General features: G+C 44.7%; 1 protein-coding gene across 4 annotated transcripts in view; it reads right to left on the reverse strand.

The window, feature by feature from the left end:
- LOC140486975 (uncharacterized) overlaps positions 1–19,011 on the reverse strand; it is a 436,936-nt gene that overhangs the window by 93,094 nt on the left and 324,831 nt on the right. For all 4 annotated transcript variants that reach the window (XM_072586267.1, XM_072586266.1, XM_072586268.1 and 1 more), the window contains 3 exons: positions 13,412–13,537; positions 3,097–3,219; positions 1,225–1,347 (listed from right to left, as the gene is read on the reverse strand). In XM_072586267.1, the coding sequence (XP_072442368.1) occupies positions 1,225–1,347; positions 3,097–3,219; positions 13,412–13,537 (372 nt within the window). The remainder of the gene's footprint in view (positions 1–1,224; positions 1,348–3,096; positions 3,220–13,411; positions 13,538–19,011) is intronic.

Here is a 19,011-nt window from a genome sequence, read left to right on the forward strand (position 1 = left end):
TCAGCAGTCAGCAGTTGCACGTTACCACACCTCCTACACAACTTATCGCTGAAAAACACCTAACTGCCAAGCCAAATTCCACACCTTCAGCATACTGCAGGTCAAGTGGTATAAAACTTCTATTCTGTAGGCTCTGTGTGAATATTTTTTGTTCATTTTAAAGCATCCTCTCCACTGTCGCCATCAAAATTTTCAGCACAAGAACTGCATTGATAGGATATAAAGCTACACTACCCCACAAACACTCCCAAGACAAATACAGCACAAGTTAGGTACATTCGAGTCGAAGAGTGTGGTGCTGGAAAAGCACAGCTGGGGGTCAAGCAGTGTCCAAGGAGCATGAAAAATGACATTTTGAGTCTAAGCTCCTCCCGATGAAGAACTTATGCTCGAAACGTCGACTCTCCTGCTCCTCAGACGGCCTGACCAACTGTGCTTTTCCAGCACCACACTCATCGACTCTGATCTCCAGCATCTGCAGTCTTCACTTTGTCTAAGTTAGGTACATTATAAAGCATCCAATACACTGTCCAATCAAATATTCTCAGGTTATGTGCAGAATATCTTTGATATGAAATAAGGCTTTCCCTGCACTGTCTCATTACATACTCTCACAGTAGATGCACCAGGGAGTAGATCCTGGGTACATTTCCCCCTAAACTGCCATACAATAGATTCCATGGCCAGGCATGGTAAAAGTTAGACTCAATGTACAGTTTCTCCTGTGCTGTCTCAGCTTTATTTTACACAGGTCCATTGCTGCCAACAAATAATGGAGATGTTAAGCTCTTTGGCTTGTGTTGGATTTCAATTCCATCCTCTCCAGATAAAATGGCACAGGCTTAAACTGCCCAGCTCTCAATAAAATATACTCATTGTGCCTTTAGAAATTCTCACAGCTGCTTTTATTGCACACTGCATCATTCCTTCGTGACTCCTAAATACTGAAGTGACGTTCTGCCCTCTCTTTATAAAATACCAACTTACAATGCATCCTTATATATACAGGAAACGTATTACTGTGAACACTTTATAATTTCTATCTTTCTGTACAAACTGTTCTTCTGTGAGATGTAACAGGGATTTGCATGATGGTATTTATTGCTTTACAGTAAATTCTACTCAGAGCCTGTTAGTTGGCTCTGTATGATGAACTTTATCCCAATATTTTTCTTACTGCTGCCTTCCCTCTACCAACGTAAAGGACTCAGTAGGTTAACTTACGGTAACACTGCTTCCCATCAGAACCCAGCTCATAGCCTGTGTTACAGACACAGGAAAATGTTCCACGTGTGTTGAGGCATCCATGCGAACAATCAGCTAATCCAATCATGCACTCGTCAATATCTAGGGAGACAGAAAGACACTGAGCAGCAAGCTAATAGTGTGTAATAATGGACATAAGCTTATTTGTCAAGCATGCACTCTCTAACCTGCATTACTTCCCAGAGCAGCGATTGCTCGATTCTAAAATTCTAATCCTAGTGTTCAGATACATGGTGGTCTCATCCCTCCCTATCTATGTAACCTTAACTAGACCTATAATCTTTTGAGGTCTCAGTGTTCCTTCAATTCCATACGTCTTCTGTTTCTTTCTCTCTACCAATGGCTGCTTCACCTACAGGTATCTGCACCCTAAGCTATGGAATTATTTACTGAAAGCTCTCTAATTCTTGACCACACTATTCCATTTTGAGACTCTCCTTTAAATGTCCCTTACATTAAACATAGAACATTACAGCAAAGTACTTGTTGACTGAACATTTAGTCACTTGTTCTGATGTGTCCTTATCTGCAAAATTGTCAATTTTTCTTTGCTAGAACTCCCGTGAGCCACAATGGGATGTTTTATTGTGTTAGAAAGATCAATATAAATGTAGGTAGGTTCAGTAACGATCTCCATAACACTGGATGTATTTATGTGGTCTACTGAGCACGGTGTCAGGCAACTGGAAGAGATGATGAGGTGAATGCATGAATGTGTTGTTTGGTATGTCCACGATTTCCCAACATGGGCAGGATGTGTTCCCAGCTGGTAAAATGTCGTCGGATACCACAGATCAACATTAGGGGCAACCAATTGAACATTTTCAAGGGGTTTGATCCAGGTTACTTGTTTAGAATGGGAAGGATTGAAAAATTTGGGGATACAATCGATTTCATAGTCCAAGCAACTGCATCCTTTAAAACCTTGTGAATTCCCCCAATTTTGGTCCTGAGAACAGTAACAGTAACATTCTCCCTTTGAGAATGTCAGTGAACCTTCTTCTTGAGGTGGTGACAGCTGTGTGGTGAGGGTACTCTCACAATGTTTTTCGATTAGGTCTTCTAGGATTTTGATTCAGTGGGCACACTGGTTAGCACTGCTGCCTCACAGCGCCAGAGACCCGGGTTCAATTCCCGCCTCAGGCGACTCTCTGTGTGGAGTTTGCACATTCTCCCCGTGTCTGTGTGGGTTTCCTCCGGGTGCTCCGGTTTCCTCCCACAATCCAAAAATGTGCAGGTTAGGTGAATTGGCCATGCTAAATTGCCCATAGTGTTAGGTGAAGGGGTAAATGTAGGAGAATGGGTCTGGGTGGGTTACGCTTCGGCGGATCGGTATGGACTTGTTGGGCCGAAGGGCCTGTTTCCACACTATAAGTAATCTAATCTAAAATAACAAAATCGTGGTGATATATGTTCAACTGGTTGGTGTGGTCTGGAGGCAGACTTGAATATGGTGGCGTTCTCATACCCCTACTGCCCCTGATATGGATGCTGCAGGTGGCACTCACTGGGAAGGTGATTCTCATCAGAACTTTCACTGCCACAAGACCTCCTCTGGAAAGATAGAAAAAATGGGACACAAACTACAGTGTGTAAAGTATGAAAGTAGCCAAGATTCATGGCACTCAATACCAAAACAGTTGGCAAGTTCCCATTCGTTCAGTGGATTTTCTGGGACATGGTAAACAGAGATTGCGTTTTATATGAGTGGCCTAATGCAGAGTGTTACCTCCCTCTCTGGTTCTGCTGTGAAGTTGATGCCTGTCTGTCACGTGGCTTACAGAGCAATCCCGATAATCATGCTAGATATATGAGTAATAACAGTTTTACCTTCGCATCCTTTGGCATCATGAGACAATTCGTATCCTGGGTGACACTCACACTTGGCGACTCCATTGTGGTTATGGCATTTGTGCATACAGTTACCATTCTTATCTGTACATGGATTCTTCACTGTGGAGACAAGAGAGTACACAAAGTAGGGCCAAAGTTTTACATCACCTATTGGTGCTCCTTTTGCACCTTCAAGATGGAAGAGGCTTCTTCTTATTAAGTTACAACTTTCTTGTCATCATAGCAACCTTGCCCCAGAAGCAAGTTTCTATGTGTGACCCTGTACTGGGATTGTCTATAGGCCAAAAGTGAACCAATGGTGTCCCACCAACCAGCCACACATGTACACTTCCAGCAGGTGGCCCTGGAGAGCTGTCAGCAGTGGGAATATTTGATATTTTTCCTCTATTTCCAGAAGAAAAGGGGATTCTGTAGAGCCTTGTCACTGTTCTGGCCCAAGGTTTGAACTGCCAGACCTCTTATTAAGATATTATTCCCTTATGTGGTAATCATTCATACCCTCAAAGGGGTAGATTTTCCACTGGGCCTGTACTGGAACGTAGTCTTGTCCGCCTGATCAGCCTGTGTTTGAAGTGAGAGGAGACAGGATCAATGGAAATGAGTCCTCAGGCTTCATCCACATCATGGTCAATATACATGAGCCAAGAGGTCAATATAGGCTGCCTGATTCACCAATAAATTACAGGAGTCATAGTGCAGGCTAGGCAACCTGCCTGGCTCCACTGGGACCACTCAAAGGAAAAAACACGAATTAACTATTCATAATTTTTGTTGGCAGATGCAGCACAGCCGAAATATTCTGAGAGTGATAAGCACGGGCTGCCTAAAGAAAGATCCTATAAATACATCAGTGAAATGTCTGGGTAGACATTACCCCATTTCAAGTTCTAACCAATAGGCAATTACAGAATAGAAGGAGGCCATTCATCTGATTGCCCCTTTACTATCTCTAAAAGAGCTTCTCACATGATCTCACTCCCTCGACTTTTCCCATAATCTTTTAAGTTTGTGAATATTTCTAACTTCTGTTTTAAACTGTGGTTCCACTGATAATCTTGGGTAAGTCTTTGAAGTGTAAAAATTGCTGCATACGGGTTTGAAAGGGTCTGAAAGAGTTAACTTTGAGGACCACCAGAAGCAGCACCCACAACTCTGATGGCATGTAGACATGTAGGCAGAACAGTTTTGCATCCCAAAGGAGTGAGGCCAAACACCAGTCTTCCTCAATGTTTCCTAACAACGCCCGCCATATCAATCGATCTTACATTCCACAACCACCTGATGAAGAAGTAGCACTCCGAAAGCTAGTGCTTCCAAATAAACCTGTTGGACTATAACCATAGTTCCCGCTTCAGGCGACTGACTGTGTGGAGTTTGCACATTCTCCCTTGTGTCTGCATGGGTTTCCTCCGGGTGCTCCGGTTTCCTCCCACAGTCCAAAAATGTGCAGGTTAGGTGAACTGGCCATGCTAAATTGCCCGCAGTGTTAGGTTAAGGGGTAAATGTAGGGGAATGGGTCTGGGTGGGTTGAGCTTCGGTGGGTCGGTGTGGACTTGTTGGGCCAAAGGGCCTGTTTCCACACTGTAAGTAATGTAAATGGTGTTGTGCGATTTTTACCTATAACTAGTTGCTAAGGATAGTTTAACAAGAGACAAAAGAACTGCAGATGCTGGAATCCAAAGTAAACAAGCAGGAAGCTGGAAGAACACAGCAAGCCAGGCAGCATCAGGAGGTGAAGAAGATTTATACCCAAAATGTCAACTTCCCCACCTCCTGGCTTGCTGTGTTCTTCCAGCTTCCTGCCTGTCAACTATAGTTTAACTACAATATACATTTGCCAATTAGATTAGGAAGTTGGTTTCCTCTACTAAAAAAGATCAAGCAGCTCCCATAGTTCCCTAGACTAAAACAGGATTGTGGTAATAACCTTTACCACAAGCAGCAGCTCATACTGAGCTGGCATGTCTATACAAGCGAGTGAGGAATCTTCAGACTCAGCTTGAAGCCACCTACTGGTACAATACAACCAGCAGGATTTAAGAACTCTAAAGAAGAGAAACCCTCTTGGCAATTCTCAACAAGGAAGAATACTCCTGATGATCAAAGAATTTCAGGCCCAGTAAGAGACATTCTTCAACATGAGAATTAACATATTTCTGAAGAAGAATACCAGCTTCAAACCAGATATAGGCTGCATCCCATGGGAGCAGTCCTCAGTTGCTGTTTAGTCGTGAGTGAAGAGACCATCGAAGGCTCGACTTAAGAGTCTGGTGGGCCAGGTGAAATTTGAAAACAAAGCCGTAACCTTGGCTGGAAAAATAAGAAGCTAAAAAAATTACTTCCTGATCAGATCAAACATCACCACCAGAGCAAGTAAGTGCAATGAAGTACAGAAACAGAAGTAAAGGGCCATAAAAGAGATGTAATCCAAGGTTGAAGGCCTGGGGACATCACAAAGCCAATGATTAAAATGATAACCTTGGGCAGATTAAAAGTCGAAAGAGATCTGGTCTGATAGGGTCAGAATGTTTGGAAAAAAATATTCATAGAGTTATACCACAAAGACAGAAGATCATTTATATGTGTTGTGATAACTTCTAGAATCAATAACTTAAAGAAGAAAGAATGGAAATCATTCAGTAAGCAGCAATTAAAGGGGGAATTGTTTAATTAAGTCACAAACAGTGGGATTCATAAGAGTGAAGCTGTGAAAAAGCCAGGAATCAAGAAGATATCCCTAGGGGAGCTGCTCTCAGAGATATGTGGCATTCACCAAGTACAGTGCCTGGTCAGCGGTGTGGTGGCCTGGGATATGGAGAATCACATTACAGATTGCAAAATCTCTGCCATCCACAGATCTGAGCAATGACACCCATTGATCCTCTCATTCCCCACCAGCTTCAGGGTACATGTGGGCACAGATCTGTCAGTTCTTGATGACACTGATTATCATCTCCCACTGAGTAGAGGTGAAGAATTTACATGCCACAACTACAGATGCAGTTTTCTGAGTTACATGAGATCTTTGCAATGCCTGGTATTTCTGATATGGTCTTCTGAGTCCAAGGGACTCCATTTGCTTACAGGTGCTTCAGCCAATACACAGTCAATTTAGGTCTTGTGAACATGTCACAAGCTCATCGAGATGCCCACAATTGAATGGAGAAGCCGAGCACAGGGGTCAGGACAGTTAAGTTGCGACTGAAGAAGACCAATTTCTCTCTGGCATTGTGAAAGTGTAGATCCACCCCACTCCAATGTGGACTAGTACTATCAGAGTTGTTGATGAGCAGTTTGCTGAAGGATTCAGCTCCCCATCCTATCAAAGAAGTTGCTTCCACCTTTATGCCTCCAGGACTATTAAGATGTGTATACCCTGTATAAGGAATAGTGCTATTTCATGCAACAGGCCACAGACTGCATTAGGTACTACCCTAGGAAAGACCAGCCATCTGGTTTCTTAACAGAAAAGGCACAATCATCAAAGCAGCTGGAGGCCAGCAGAGATTGTATATTGCTGGTACTGCTGAAGGGGTCGTTTAAGGGAACTGCAGGAACACAACAGAGAATTGCTAATACAAGGGACTTACAGACCTCAGACCATCAGGAAGACAATCACCAGTCTTCCGAAGAACAGACGTTGCTGGAGAGTAGCCAAACCTCCAGATAACCTGAATTTGTGAAGTCAGTGTCTTAGGAGGAAATGGGATAGTGATAAATGTACGAGGAGAAAGTGAGGACTGCAGATGCTGGAGATCAGAGCTGAAAATGTGTTGCTGGAAAAGCGCAGCAGGTCAGGCAGCATCTAAGGAACAGGAGAATCGACGTTTCAGGCATCAGCCCTTCTTCAGGAATGAGGAAAGTGTGTCCAGCAGGCTAAGATAAAAGGTAGGGAGGAGGGAATGGGGGAGGGGCGTTGGAAATGCGATAGGTGGAGGGAGGTCAAGGTGAGGGTGATAGGCCGGAGTGGGGTCGGGGCGGAGAGGTCTGGAAGAAGATTGCAGGTTAGGAAGGCGGTGCTGAGTTTGAGGGATTTGACTGAGACAAGGTGAGGGGAGGGGAAAGGAGGAAACTGGAGAAATCTGAGTTCATCCCTCGTGGTTGGAGGGTTCCCAGGCAGAAGATGAGGCGCTCTTCCTCCAACCGTCGTGTTGCCATGGTCTGGCGATGGAGGAGTCCAAGGACCTGCATGTCCTTGGTGGAGTGGGAGGGGGAGTTGAATTGTTGAGCCACGGGGTGGTTCGGTTGGTTGGTCCGGGTGTCCCAGAGGTGTTCTCTGAAACGTTACGCAAGTAGGCGGCCTGTCTCCCCAATATAGAGGAGGCCACATCGGGTGCAGCGGATGCAATAAATGATGTGTGTGGAGGCGCAGGTGCATTTGTGGCGGATATGGAAGTATCCCTTGGGGCCTTGGAGGGAAGTAAGGGGGGAGGTGTGGGCGCAAGTTTTGCATTTCTTGCGGTAGCAGGGGAAGGTGCCGGGAGTGGAGGTTGGGTTGGTGGGGGGTGTGGACCTGACGAGGGAGTCACGGAGGAAGTGGTCTTTTCGGAACGCTGATGGGGAGGGGAGGGAAATATATCCCTGGTGGTGGGGTCCGTTTGGAGGTGGCGGAAATGACGGCAGATGATACGCTGTATATGGAGGTTGGTGGGGTGGTAGGTGAGGACCAGTGGGGTTCTATCCTGGTGGTGGTTGGAGGGGCGGGGCTCAAGGGCGGCGGAGCGGGAAGTGGAGGAGATGCGGTGAAGGGCATCGTCGACCATGTCTGGGGGGGAATTGCGGTCTTTGAAGAAGGAGGCCATCTGGGTTGTACGGTTTTGGAACTGGTCCTCCTGGGAGCAGATGCGGCGGAGACGAAGGAATTGGGAATATGGGGTGGCGTTTTTACAGGGGGCAGGGTGGGAGGAGGTGTAGTCTAGGTAGCTGTGGGAGTCAGTCTGTTTATAGTAAGTGTCCATGTTGATTCGGTCACCCGAGATAGAAACAAAAAGGTCTAGGAAGGGGAGGGAGGAGTCTGAGACGGTCCAGGTGAATTTGAGGTCGTGGTGGAAGGTGTTGGTAAAGTGGATGAACTGTTCAACCTCCTCGTGGGAGCACGAGGTAGCGCCGATACAGTCATCGATGTAGCGGAGGAAAAGGTGTGGGGTGGTGCCAGTGTAGCTGCGGAAGATGGACTGTTCCACATATCCTACGAAGAGGCAGGCATAGCTGGGGCCCATGTGGGTGCCCATGGCTACTCCTTTGGTTTGGAGGAAGTGGGAGGATTGGAAAGAGAAGTTGTTCAGGGTGAGGACCAGTTCAGTCAGTCGAAAAAGGGTGTCAGTGGAAGGGTACTGGTTGGTACGGTGGGAAAGGAAGAAGCGGAGGGCTTTGAGTCCTTCGTGATGGGGGATGGAGGTGTACAGGGACTGGATGTCCATGGTGAAGATAAGCTGTCCTCATCTCTGCATATCTCAACACGGTCCTGTCCCCTTTAGTCCAAGAACTCCCCACCTACGTTCGGGACACCACCCAAGCCCTCCACCTCCTCCATGATTTTTGCTTCCCCGGTCCCCAACGCCTTATCTTCACCATGGACATCCAGTACCTGTACACCTTCATCCCCAATACCCAATACACTTCAACTCCCCCCCAACTCCACCAAGGTCATGCAGGTCCTTGGACTCCTCCATTGCCAGACCATAGCAACACGACAGTTGGAGGAAGAGCGCCTCATCTTCCGCCTAGGAACCCTCCAACCACAAGGGATGAACTCAGATTTCTCCAGTTTCCTCATTTCCCCTCCCCCCACCTTGTCTCAGTCAAATCCCTCGAACTCAGCACCGCCTTCCTAACCTGCAATCATCTTCCAGACCTCTCCGCCCCGACCCCACTCCGGCCTATCACCCTCACCTTGACCTCCTTCCACCTATCGCATTCCCAACGCCCCTCCCCCAAGTGCCTCTTTCCTACCTTTTATCTTAGCCTGCTGGACACACTTTCCTCATTCCTGAAGAAGGGCTTATGCCCAAAACGTCGATTCTCCTGCTCCTTGGATGCTGCCTGGCCTGCTGCGCTTTTCTAGTGATAAGTGTAACCATATAAACAATTTTATCTTATTACCTACAAGGGACACTTGTTGTTAGTCCAGGAAGTGATTTTCCTCTTCCACCCAAGATCAGGGAGGGCCTGTATTTTGTAACACCAAGAGAACGGTGGCAGTCACCTTCATCATGAGCTGCAGCTCATACGTTGTTGCATCAATATTTTTTCTAACCTCCTAGTCTGTTTTCTTGGTGATTATCCTAAATTTCCACGTTTAGATGAATTCCCTGGCATATGGAACAGGAGAAAAGTGTATTCTGTTGGAAACTAGACAGTTCTGGCAACACAGAGCAAATCTATCCCCTCCTCCATTCAATATTCCAATTTTTTTTTCTTTTTAAAAGTAATTTTCATAGCTACTAATACCATTTATTTATGGCATTAGCTTTGAATGACTAACAAATCAAACACCTGATCACTTGTATAGATATAAATAAATTTAGAAATAAACAATGAATATGAAAAATAGTTTATTTGTTCCTGCAGCTGCATATATCAATAGGACATTGGAATTTTACGGCACAGATGAGGGTAATATATTTTCTAGAACAATTCAAAAGTAATCCTGTGGTGCAGCACCCCACCCAAAGCCCTGTACTTTCCTCTGTTTCAAATGTTTGTCCACTTTCACCTCTAGTTGATGACTCATTGACCTATCAAAACTCAGGCCCAATAAGACTTCACAAAACCTCCATGTGGGGTTTTTATATTTTTTTCATTTCTCATGTTGGGCTAAGCACCAGAAGAGAGCTTAAGAACCAGCACTAAGAAGCAGTAATGTCCAGCTTCTACGGGTTTTGCATTGTGGCCTTGGGCCCACTTACTGTGCGTGTTCCTTTCTCCTACCTTGTAGCTCTGCGGTCAACTGCTCATGTACCTGTAGTGTTTCCTTTTGTCAAAAGCCATCAATGAAGTTACAAGCCACGAGTCTGATTCATGGATTGTTCTTATAAGAGCACTATATTGAATTACAAAATATACAACACAGAATCACCCATTTATCTCCACTGTCTGTACTTGTGTTTATACTCCATAAAAGTCCTCTCCTTCATCTCAGCTTTTCAGCATAGCTTTGAAATAATTTACTCTCATGTATTTGTCTAGTTTCCTTTGAAGGCATCCTAGCTGTTTACTTTCACTGGTCCCTGTGGGAAGTAGTTCCATATTTTAACCACTCTCAAACAAATTTTTCCCCTTATTTCCCTTTTGGTTTTGTCAGTAATTATCTTGGATTTATGTCAACATGCAGCCAAGGCAGCTAGGTGGCAGCACATTTGTGAGGAATCCTTCCTCTGTTAAGTTTGTGTTCTGCTGAATCCAGCTTTCTGTGAAAATGGTAAAATGGTAATATTCAGGTGTACAGGGAGTTTTAAGAGTGATAAGCTGGCAATATTCCATCCTGCCCTGCAGTGGAGATAGGGATTATTGCAGAGTTTTTGGTAACACCATCAAAAATAGGAGCAGGAGTAGGCCATTCAAGCCTTTCTTGCCATTCAACATGACAATGGCTGATCATCCAACTCAGCACCCTGTTCCTATTTTCTCCTCATACTATTTAGCCCTAAGAATTGTATCCAACACTAATTAGACCCAATAGACCTCTAAATAACATACCTAATTATACAGGTCACTCAGAATAGTTCAAGGGTCACTGAGAAGCAGTTCTGGGATCATAGGTAGTTAAAGACAGGACAATTAGGAAGGCTAATTTTTAGTTATCCGACAGGGAATGAGACAAGAACAGGGAAGTCTTATTGCAACGGTACAAAATGCTGATGAGACCACATCTGGAGAACTGTGAGCAGTTTTGCTCCCCTTAGTTAAAAAAAAGTCATTTCATTAGCGACAGGTCAGAGAATGTTAATGTGGATGATCATTGGTATGAGACGATTGTCTTATGAGCAAAACATAAAACAGATTGGACTCTTCTCACTAGAATTCAGAAGAGTGAAAGGTGATCTCATTGAAACATAGAGGATTCTTAAGAAGATTGACAGGGTCGAGAACCAGAGAATATAGTCTCAGAATAAAGGAGCTCCAGTTTCAGATGGAGATGAGGAGGAATTTCTTTTCTCAGAGGGTTGCACGTCTTTGGAACTTTTTGTCACAAGACAGCTGTGGGAGCAAAGTCCTTGTGTAAGCGACAAGACCAACTTCCCCTTGTATCCATACATATGGACAACGAGAACCATGTATTTGACTGGGACAACATAACTATAGTAGGACAGGCAAAACAAGGAACAGCAAGAGAATTCTTGGGAGCATGGCACTCATCCTCAGACTCCATCAACACCCCTAAACCTGATGTACAAACTACTGCAATGGAAAATCGGAATTGGCATCAACCAGAAACAGTTCAAATGGAACTACATTTCAATTCAGAGTGGAACAGTACAGCAACACTTCACAGGAGGCAACATAGCACTGATGATGTCACCTAGAAAGGAGACAAAACCTACCAGCTTGGCAAACAGACCAACAATGAATCCAACCAGCTCCTGAGCTACAGATATTCACAAAAGCTTTAAATATTTAATGCTGACATAGATAGTTTTGAAGTCAGTAAAGGAATTGAAGGTTATGGAGAAAGGACAGGAAAGTGAATGTGAGGAATGGTGGATCACATATGATCCAATTGAATGGTAGAGCAGGCTCGAGGGGCCAAATGGCCTATTCATGTGCCTGGTTGTGTGATCCAGAATCATATTAACACACACGTCAGCCATGCTCTCCCTGCATATTAGGAAAGGCCAGAGGGGCTGAATGGCCATCTCATATTCACCGGTCAAACAATAACATGACACGCACTAATTGTTTTTTTCTTCTTTTTTCACATTTCACTTGGCTGTAGAAATTGCAAGTGCTGTCTCTTGGTTTCTGGTTGGAGAGTAATTGCAAACAGAGACATAGAAATGGGACTAGCCATAGCAATATAAATAGCCCTCTATTAAAACTATGGGATGAATCTTGCATCCTCTTTGGCTATGTCAATTTTTTTGAGTGGATGGTTTCTCTCAGTGATGCCCAGTGAGTTTTCTCGATCTACATAACCAAAACTCAGTATTTTAATTACCTATCCTGTCGTAATGGCACTCCTCTCATCTGATTCTAGCCTGGTGCTCCCACTTACCATTTCTTCATATGACTGCGATAGAATATTGCAGAATGGATTGGCATCCCTGGCATGGGTGTCTTCTTTAAAAGGTAGGCATTGTCATTACAGAGCCGACTTGTACCATTCTTGACAAAGAAGGGAACATTGGCATGCCTCTTTGAGGGCAGGGTCATGGTGCTTACAGTGACACAGAGGAGGAATGTACTCTTCCCCCAGAACCAGCAGTGGTGGCCATGACTATGTCAGGCTGATCAGAGATTGCAACCTGGGTCAGTGAAGTCTCAGCCATAAGGAAGCTTGCACAGCAAGGCAGGCAGGAAGTTCAAAGAACTTCTCCACTCAGCCGCATTAAAGGCATTAATTTCCCTTTGATACTTCACGCTCACTCAATCTTTAATACTGTACCACCAACCACCAAGGCTCATGCTCTACCGCTCTCACTGTTGCCTGTGACATTTTCCCCACTGACTCTCACCCACTTAACGCCAGCCCCAGAATTCCTGATGAAGGGCTCTTACCCAAAACATTGCTTCTCCTGCTCCTTGGATGCTGCCTGACCTGCAACACATTCTCGACCCTATAAGATTCTGCCCAATAGGAGTGAAATTCACTGTTGGCATGTGGGCAACTACATCATTCAATAATATTTTTAATGAATTAATGCCACTGTTAGGTTTAGACAAGATGCCAATTTCCCCTTTCATTTTCCTGCCTCTATTTAAGATTAAAGCTAAGAACAACATATTCTCGATGGGGCAAGAGAGTAGCAGGAATAGGATGTAACGAAGGCCTGAATATTTATTGTAAACCTGAGTAACTACTCACTGTTAGTTCAGTAAAAACTACTATATCTATAGCACAAAATGGAAACAATTAAAGTAGAATCAGCCATTTGGCATTCTGTTTATATCTTAGCAATTTCTGGATAGTCTCTCAAACTGGGCGGTTCACTTGGACAAGGGACAGTTACCAATAATAATGAGGTTTCCTCACACCACGTGGGGTTGTGGTACAAGTCCATGTATACAAAGATATAGCAAATGGTCATCTCCATGTCACCACACCATTCCTAATGTTAACTCTGGGACTCACGTTCACAGTGCTTTCCATCTTTCTTCAGCTGATAGTTGTGCCGACACTTACACTGGTAGTGTGCTACCGACAGTTGAACACAGTCATGCTCACAACCTCCATTACCAATTGAGCATGAGTGGACACCTAGGAAATGAAAAGTACAATTAGATTTCATAATGTAGACACAGAACATCAAGTTAATCTTGTACACAATACGTCAGTGAATATAACCCTGAGTTACCCAACTTCGCTATCTGAACGGTACTTTGTCTCTTCTTGTCTGTTACTTTCTTGTTCCATGTTTACTTCACTTAGTTCTTCTTTTCCTTCGCCCTTCTCTATTTGTTTGTCTTTCATTTCCTGATTTCTTTCAGAAAGAATTTGGTTGAACACATTCTGCTATGCTGGAACAGGCAACACTTTGTGGATGCCCAGTTTGCTAGCAAATGGGATTAGATTCATTTAGCATGACTAGTTGGCATTGAAACATTGAACCGAGAGGTCTGTTTCTATGCTGTACGACTCACAAAGCTCCAAGATCTGGTATACCCATAGAATTCAGTGTTAAACTTTGACAGTCAATTGATGACCTGAATTACTTCTTTCCCAATACCAGCAAATAAAAAGAATCAGGAGAGAAATTAAACTGGCAGCCAACCGTCTGACACTCCTTTTATTATATTACACAAAGCAGCCATTTTATGCACAGCAGATTCCTAGGTTTTTGTTGCTATTGGTCAAGAGAATTGGCCATGCTAAATTGCCCATAGTGTTAGGTGCATTAGTCAGAGGGAAATGGGACTGAGTGGGTTACTCTTCGGAGGGTCAGTGTGGACTTGCTGGGCCGAACGGCTTGCTTCCACCCTGTAGGGAATCTAATCTAAAAAAACTATGCATCAGGGAGATGTCCTTATTCCTCTGTGCCACATTACTTAGATCTACCTCCACAATCAGATGAAGCTTTGGTTCAATGCCTTATAGCTCAGTTGAAAGACTGCAGCTGGCTTTGTACTGCACTGACATGTCAACAAAAACTGTGTGTAATGGAAAATTAACAAATTTTGCATTTACTGTGAAATTTGAAAGAGAATGCTTTTCTAAAATTTAATCCTGTGCTGAGCTTTGTAAACAATACTTTCATGAGGTTAGCAGCCAGCTTGTGTCTGTTTGAACTTCATAAACATTCAGTTTGACCTTGCGACAGTTGAATTCAGTGAAAGCTGAAGAACTGTTATGTCCAAGATCAGGGGATGAGAGAATAACAACTTGAGTTTTCCCAGTCTTTGCCCTTGAAAGCGTGATAAGAAACAGTATAAGATGAGTATCTGAATTATGCTCAGGTACCCTTTACATTGAGGCATCTGGCTGAATGTATTGGGTCAATTCTGCAGAATTTAAATAAAGCTCCTTTCTTTGCTCTTGCTAACAGTTGAATCAAGACGATATAATTTTCACAACAATAAATTCGGGGGCTCGTCCGGGATCCTGCAACGGGTGGGATTCTGAAGATTCCCAGGAGGTGCAGACACCAGCGCCATGAAGGTCTTTCACTTCATCTCGAGCACTGAATTGGCCCTTTTGTGTGAGAGAACTGGGAATCTGCGGATCGCCCTAGGGCTGGGGTTTGAATTGAATAGGGTCGGGGTAAGAGTTGTGGCTTAAGTATTCCTACATAGAAACTCAATCTAAGAGAATAAATGAATCAGGAAAAGGGTTCAGTAGACTATCGCACGGTATTTGAGCAAAATCAAGGGAAAGGATTGCCATCTCTGGAATGCTTAAGAGACAGCGAGTTGAAGGGTAGTTTTAGACTTGGAGCCACCACTAGCTGAGATGAACTTGCCAAAGACATACCGGGTATGTGGTTTCTTGGTTTACGAAAACCAAGGCATTGAGGCGGACACGCCCAATGCGAGAGGGGACCTCCGGAGGTAAGAAAGCCAGTCAAAGGGAAAGGATAACGGTACCGCACGAGAGAGAGAGAGCTGTACAGTTTTCCAGCTCCGGCAAGAGCAAACAACAGGAGAGTCCACACAGGACTTGGAATGGCCAATGAAAAATACAATACATGCTAAATAATTACAGCCAGAGTCTGTAAAGCAGTTAGAATTGTGGATCAAGGCAATGTAGTTTTCCAGAGGGAGCAAGTTTTAGGAGAAAACAATTGGAAACATTGAGGTCGAGGTTGGAGGAGAGAGAGAGGAGAAAAGGAAGGGAAAAGTAGAACCTGTGAATTGGAATGTTTATAACATGTGGAAGGCTGAGGCTGATATCAGGAAAGGAAATCTCAAGTAAAAGATAGATCAAATACATGTACAAACACCAGCGCACATGCAGACGTGTGCGGAAAACAACCTAATGAAGCTGTACAATGTCTTAAGTCATTTCAGATCCTGACCTTGATGACTTCCCTCCGAGACCTACAGCCCCCCTACGAGATCTGCCTGGTGAAGGTTTCACGTCAGCGGCCGTTGCCTCAGGGTCTGCTGAATCACTGATAGCACACCATACCCGCAACCAATTGAAGCAAGAAGCCCAAAAGAAGGTCCACCACTCCAAGATGGAAAGGAATCCAGGGCCTGTTCGCGATCACCCTCCCCCCACCCCCCCCCGATGGATGATGAGTCAGATGGTGAGGGTACAGTTGTACGATCGTCTAACCAGGTAGTTCTGCAAGCCCCAGTGGTTGAAGTTGCAGGTCCAGAAGGGTATTGGTCCACCAGCTATGGGCCATGAAGGATTTGGAAAGTGCCTATGGTCAGTTGCCTGACCCACGCAAGGTTGGAGGTAATAAGTTCGCCAAAGAAGTGACAAAGCTCTGTACTGAGTTCCGTCTCCTGGGACGAATACTAGGTGCCAATGCCAAAAAAAATAAATTTAACTGGCCAGCCGCAAACGTTCATGCGAGAGTAGCCAACCCGCAAGCGGAGCAGAACAGAGACTTGGATGCTTCTGTTGCAGCGTGGGCAACCAACTGTAGGGAGGCATTCCCAGTGTGAATAGACATGACCAAAATAGCAATGTGTGAACAACGGGAAGGTGAGACAGTGTCCCAGTACCTTACGTGCCTCACTGAAGTCCACAGTGCCCATAGTGGACTGACACCACCCAACGACATAACGGTGGCAGAAATCACAGTGTATGAAGCACACCCAAGGAACAGCTTCATCAATGGAATGAAGGACAAAATAGTGAAAAAGGTAAAAGACACATGTATTACCTGGGACATGGGGAAGCTGAATTTGCTAGAACAAGATGAGACACATGCTGAAAAATTGCTTACACAAGAGAAGGATAAGCGGAAACTAAAGATGGAACAGCAAGCACATAAAGCTCAGCTTACTATGTTGTAAATGGTCACCCAGCTGTTGGAGGGCGGTGCTGCAGGAAGAGAGCGAGGCAGAGGTGGAGGTCACGGAAGAGGCACGACAGAGGTAGATCTGGCAGGTGCTTTGTTTGCAGAGCAATGGACCACTGGGCGAGACAGTGCCCACACAGACAGCCTCAATCGGCCCTGGAGGCTGGACAGCAGGGTGACTGATGGGGGAAGGCTGAGGTGGAGGTGGACAGCTCACAAGGTACAGGTAAACCTCTTTCCTTTATGCTTGGCAACAAAGACTCGCTTATGCTAATCTCTTCTACTAACCTTACGGGCAGTGAGACATGTCCCACCTCTATGTTGAGCGCTGAGATTGCGAAGTGTGGACAATATCAATATCACAATGTTCAATATCACAATGATGTGTATCAGTCGATGCCTACCTCTAATGTTATATGTGGAAGGTATACCAATTACCTTTTTGGTAGATACAGGGGCAACATACTCAGTCCTTAAATTAAGCCAGTTTAGACAATTGACGCAAATAAAGATGAGTGAAAGGTTCCTGAGCACAATGGGTGCATCAGGAGTCGTGGTGCGGGAGAGATTTTCCGCACCCCTATTGTCCGAATCTAGTAACGGGAAAACATTCCAATTCTCCTTCTTGTTATCGGAATTTTGTACTTTAAATCTGATGGGTCGAGATCTCATAGGGAGACTGGAGTTGGGCTTGCTCAGTACTCCGACAGGCTTGCAGGTAATTCAAAGGGAAGATTCAAAGTGCAGGCTTTAAAATATGACCCACGACCCTGATGTATGTCTATGAGTGGCAATTAAACCAGAGAGCGATAAGTTCAGTGAGTGATTCGCTCACCCTGGAAGCAAGCAACCATGTTAATCCTAATAACACCGATTTTCTTGCTGGAGATATGCTGCACTGCACAGCACACATACACCGTAATGGCCCTGGCAAACCATATGAGAAGGACTGGTTCGGGAGATTGGTTAAAGCAGATCAATTGTTATTGTGTGAATTTTATTGGAGTGATCACAGATGTGCAGTCAGTGCGAACTTATCTAAGGTATCTGTAACAGCAAGCAGTCCCTATCTTTTTGATGTGGAAGGCTCCGCTCCACATGTGTCACTGGTGAAGGCGTCTAGTGACATGTGGCAGGATTTGGGACCATGGGTGCTAAAGGCACAAAGAACAAAAGATTGGGTCTTCAGGGACGATGTGGGTGTCTGGTTCAATGCAGATATGCGGACATATAAGAAGAAACTAAATTAGCTAACTCAGGCAGATAGGACAGTCCAGGAAACCCCCGCTAGCCCTGAAAAGCCTAGGAAGATAACCTGGCGTTTCCCTAAGATCAAAGTCTCGGAACCCAAGATTAAAAACGGTCCCTACTGAGTTGTGGGCAAAAGGCAATCATGATGTGGAGCTCATACGGGACTGTGAACCCAAAAGGATAACCCCAAAGTCTGAGTATCGTCCTTGCAGAGCACAATACCCGTTAAAACTCGAGGCCATAGAAGGGATTACACCAGTCTTTGAATCCCTCCTAAAGGCTGGAGTGATAATCCCCTGTGAAAACTCACCGGTGAGAACCCCTATTTTTCTGGTCAAAAGGCAAACATTCCCAGTGAACCAGAGGAATGGGGGTTTGTTCAAGACCTGAAGGCAGTCAATAACGCTGTTGTCCCGCACGCTCCAAATGTTCCCAACCCCTATACTATATTGGCTCAAATTCCACCGGACAGTAAATGGTTCTCTGTTGTGGATTTACCAAATGCCTTCTTTAGGGTACCGGTGCACCCAGATAGTCAATTCTGGTTCGCTTTTTCATTCAAAGGGAAATTGTATACCTTCACGTGACTTTGTCAAGGTTAATGTGAATCCCCCACCATATATAATGGGGCTCTGCACAGGTGTCTGGAGACTCTTGCTGTAACCTCAGGGTCAGTGCTTTGGCAGTATGTAGATGATTGCTTGATAGCGGCACCAACAAAGGAACAATGTGAGAAGGATACCCTTGTATTGCTCTGCTATCTAGCGACAGAATGGCACAAAGCCAGTCTCGCAAAGCTACAATTTATGCAACAACAGATGAAGTTCTTAGGTCACTTAATATCTGAACAAGGGAAGGCCACTGGTCAAGACAGAGTTCAAGCAATCCAACAAATTCCAAAGCCTCACACGAAGAAACAATTACTATCCTTTTTGGGCATGTGCTCCTACTGTAGAATGTTTATCTCACATTACACAACCCTTGAGGCACCCCTAAGTGACACAGCCCA

The sequence above is a fragment of the Chiloscyllium punctatum genome, chromosome 16 (assembly GCF_047496795.1).
Source record: "Chiloscyllium punctatum isolate Juve2018m chromosome 16, sChiPun1.3, whole genome shotgun sequence".
Classification (NCBI taxonomy): Eukaryota; Metazoa; Chordata; class Chondrichthyes; order Orectolobiformes; family Hemiscylliidae; genus Chiloscyllium; species Chiloscyllium punctatum.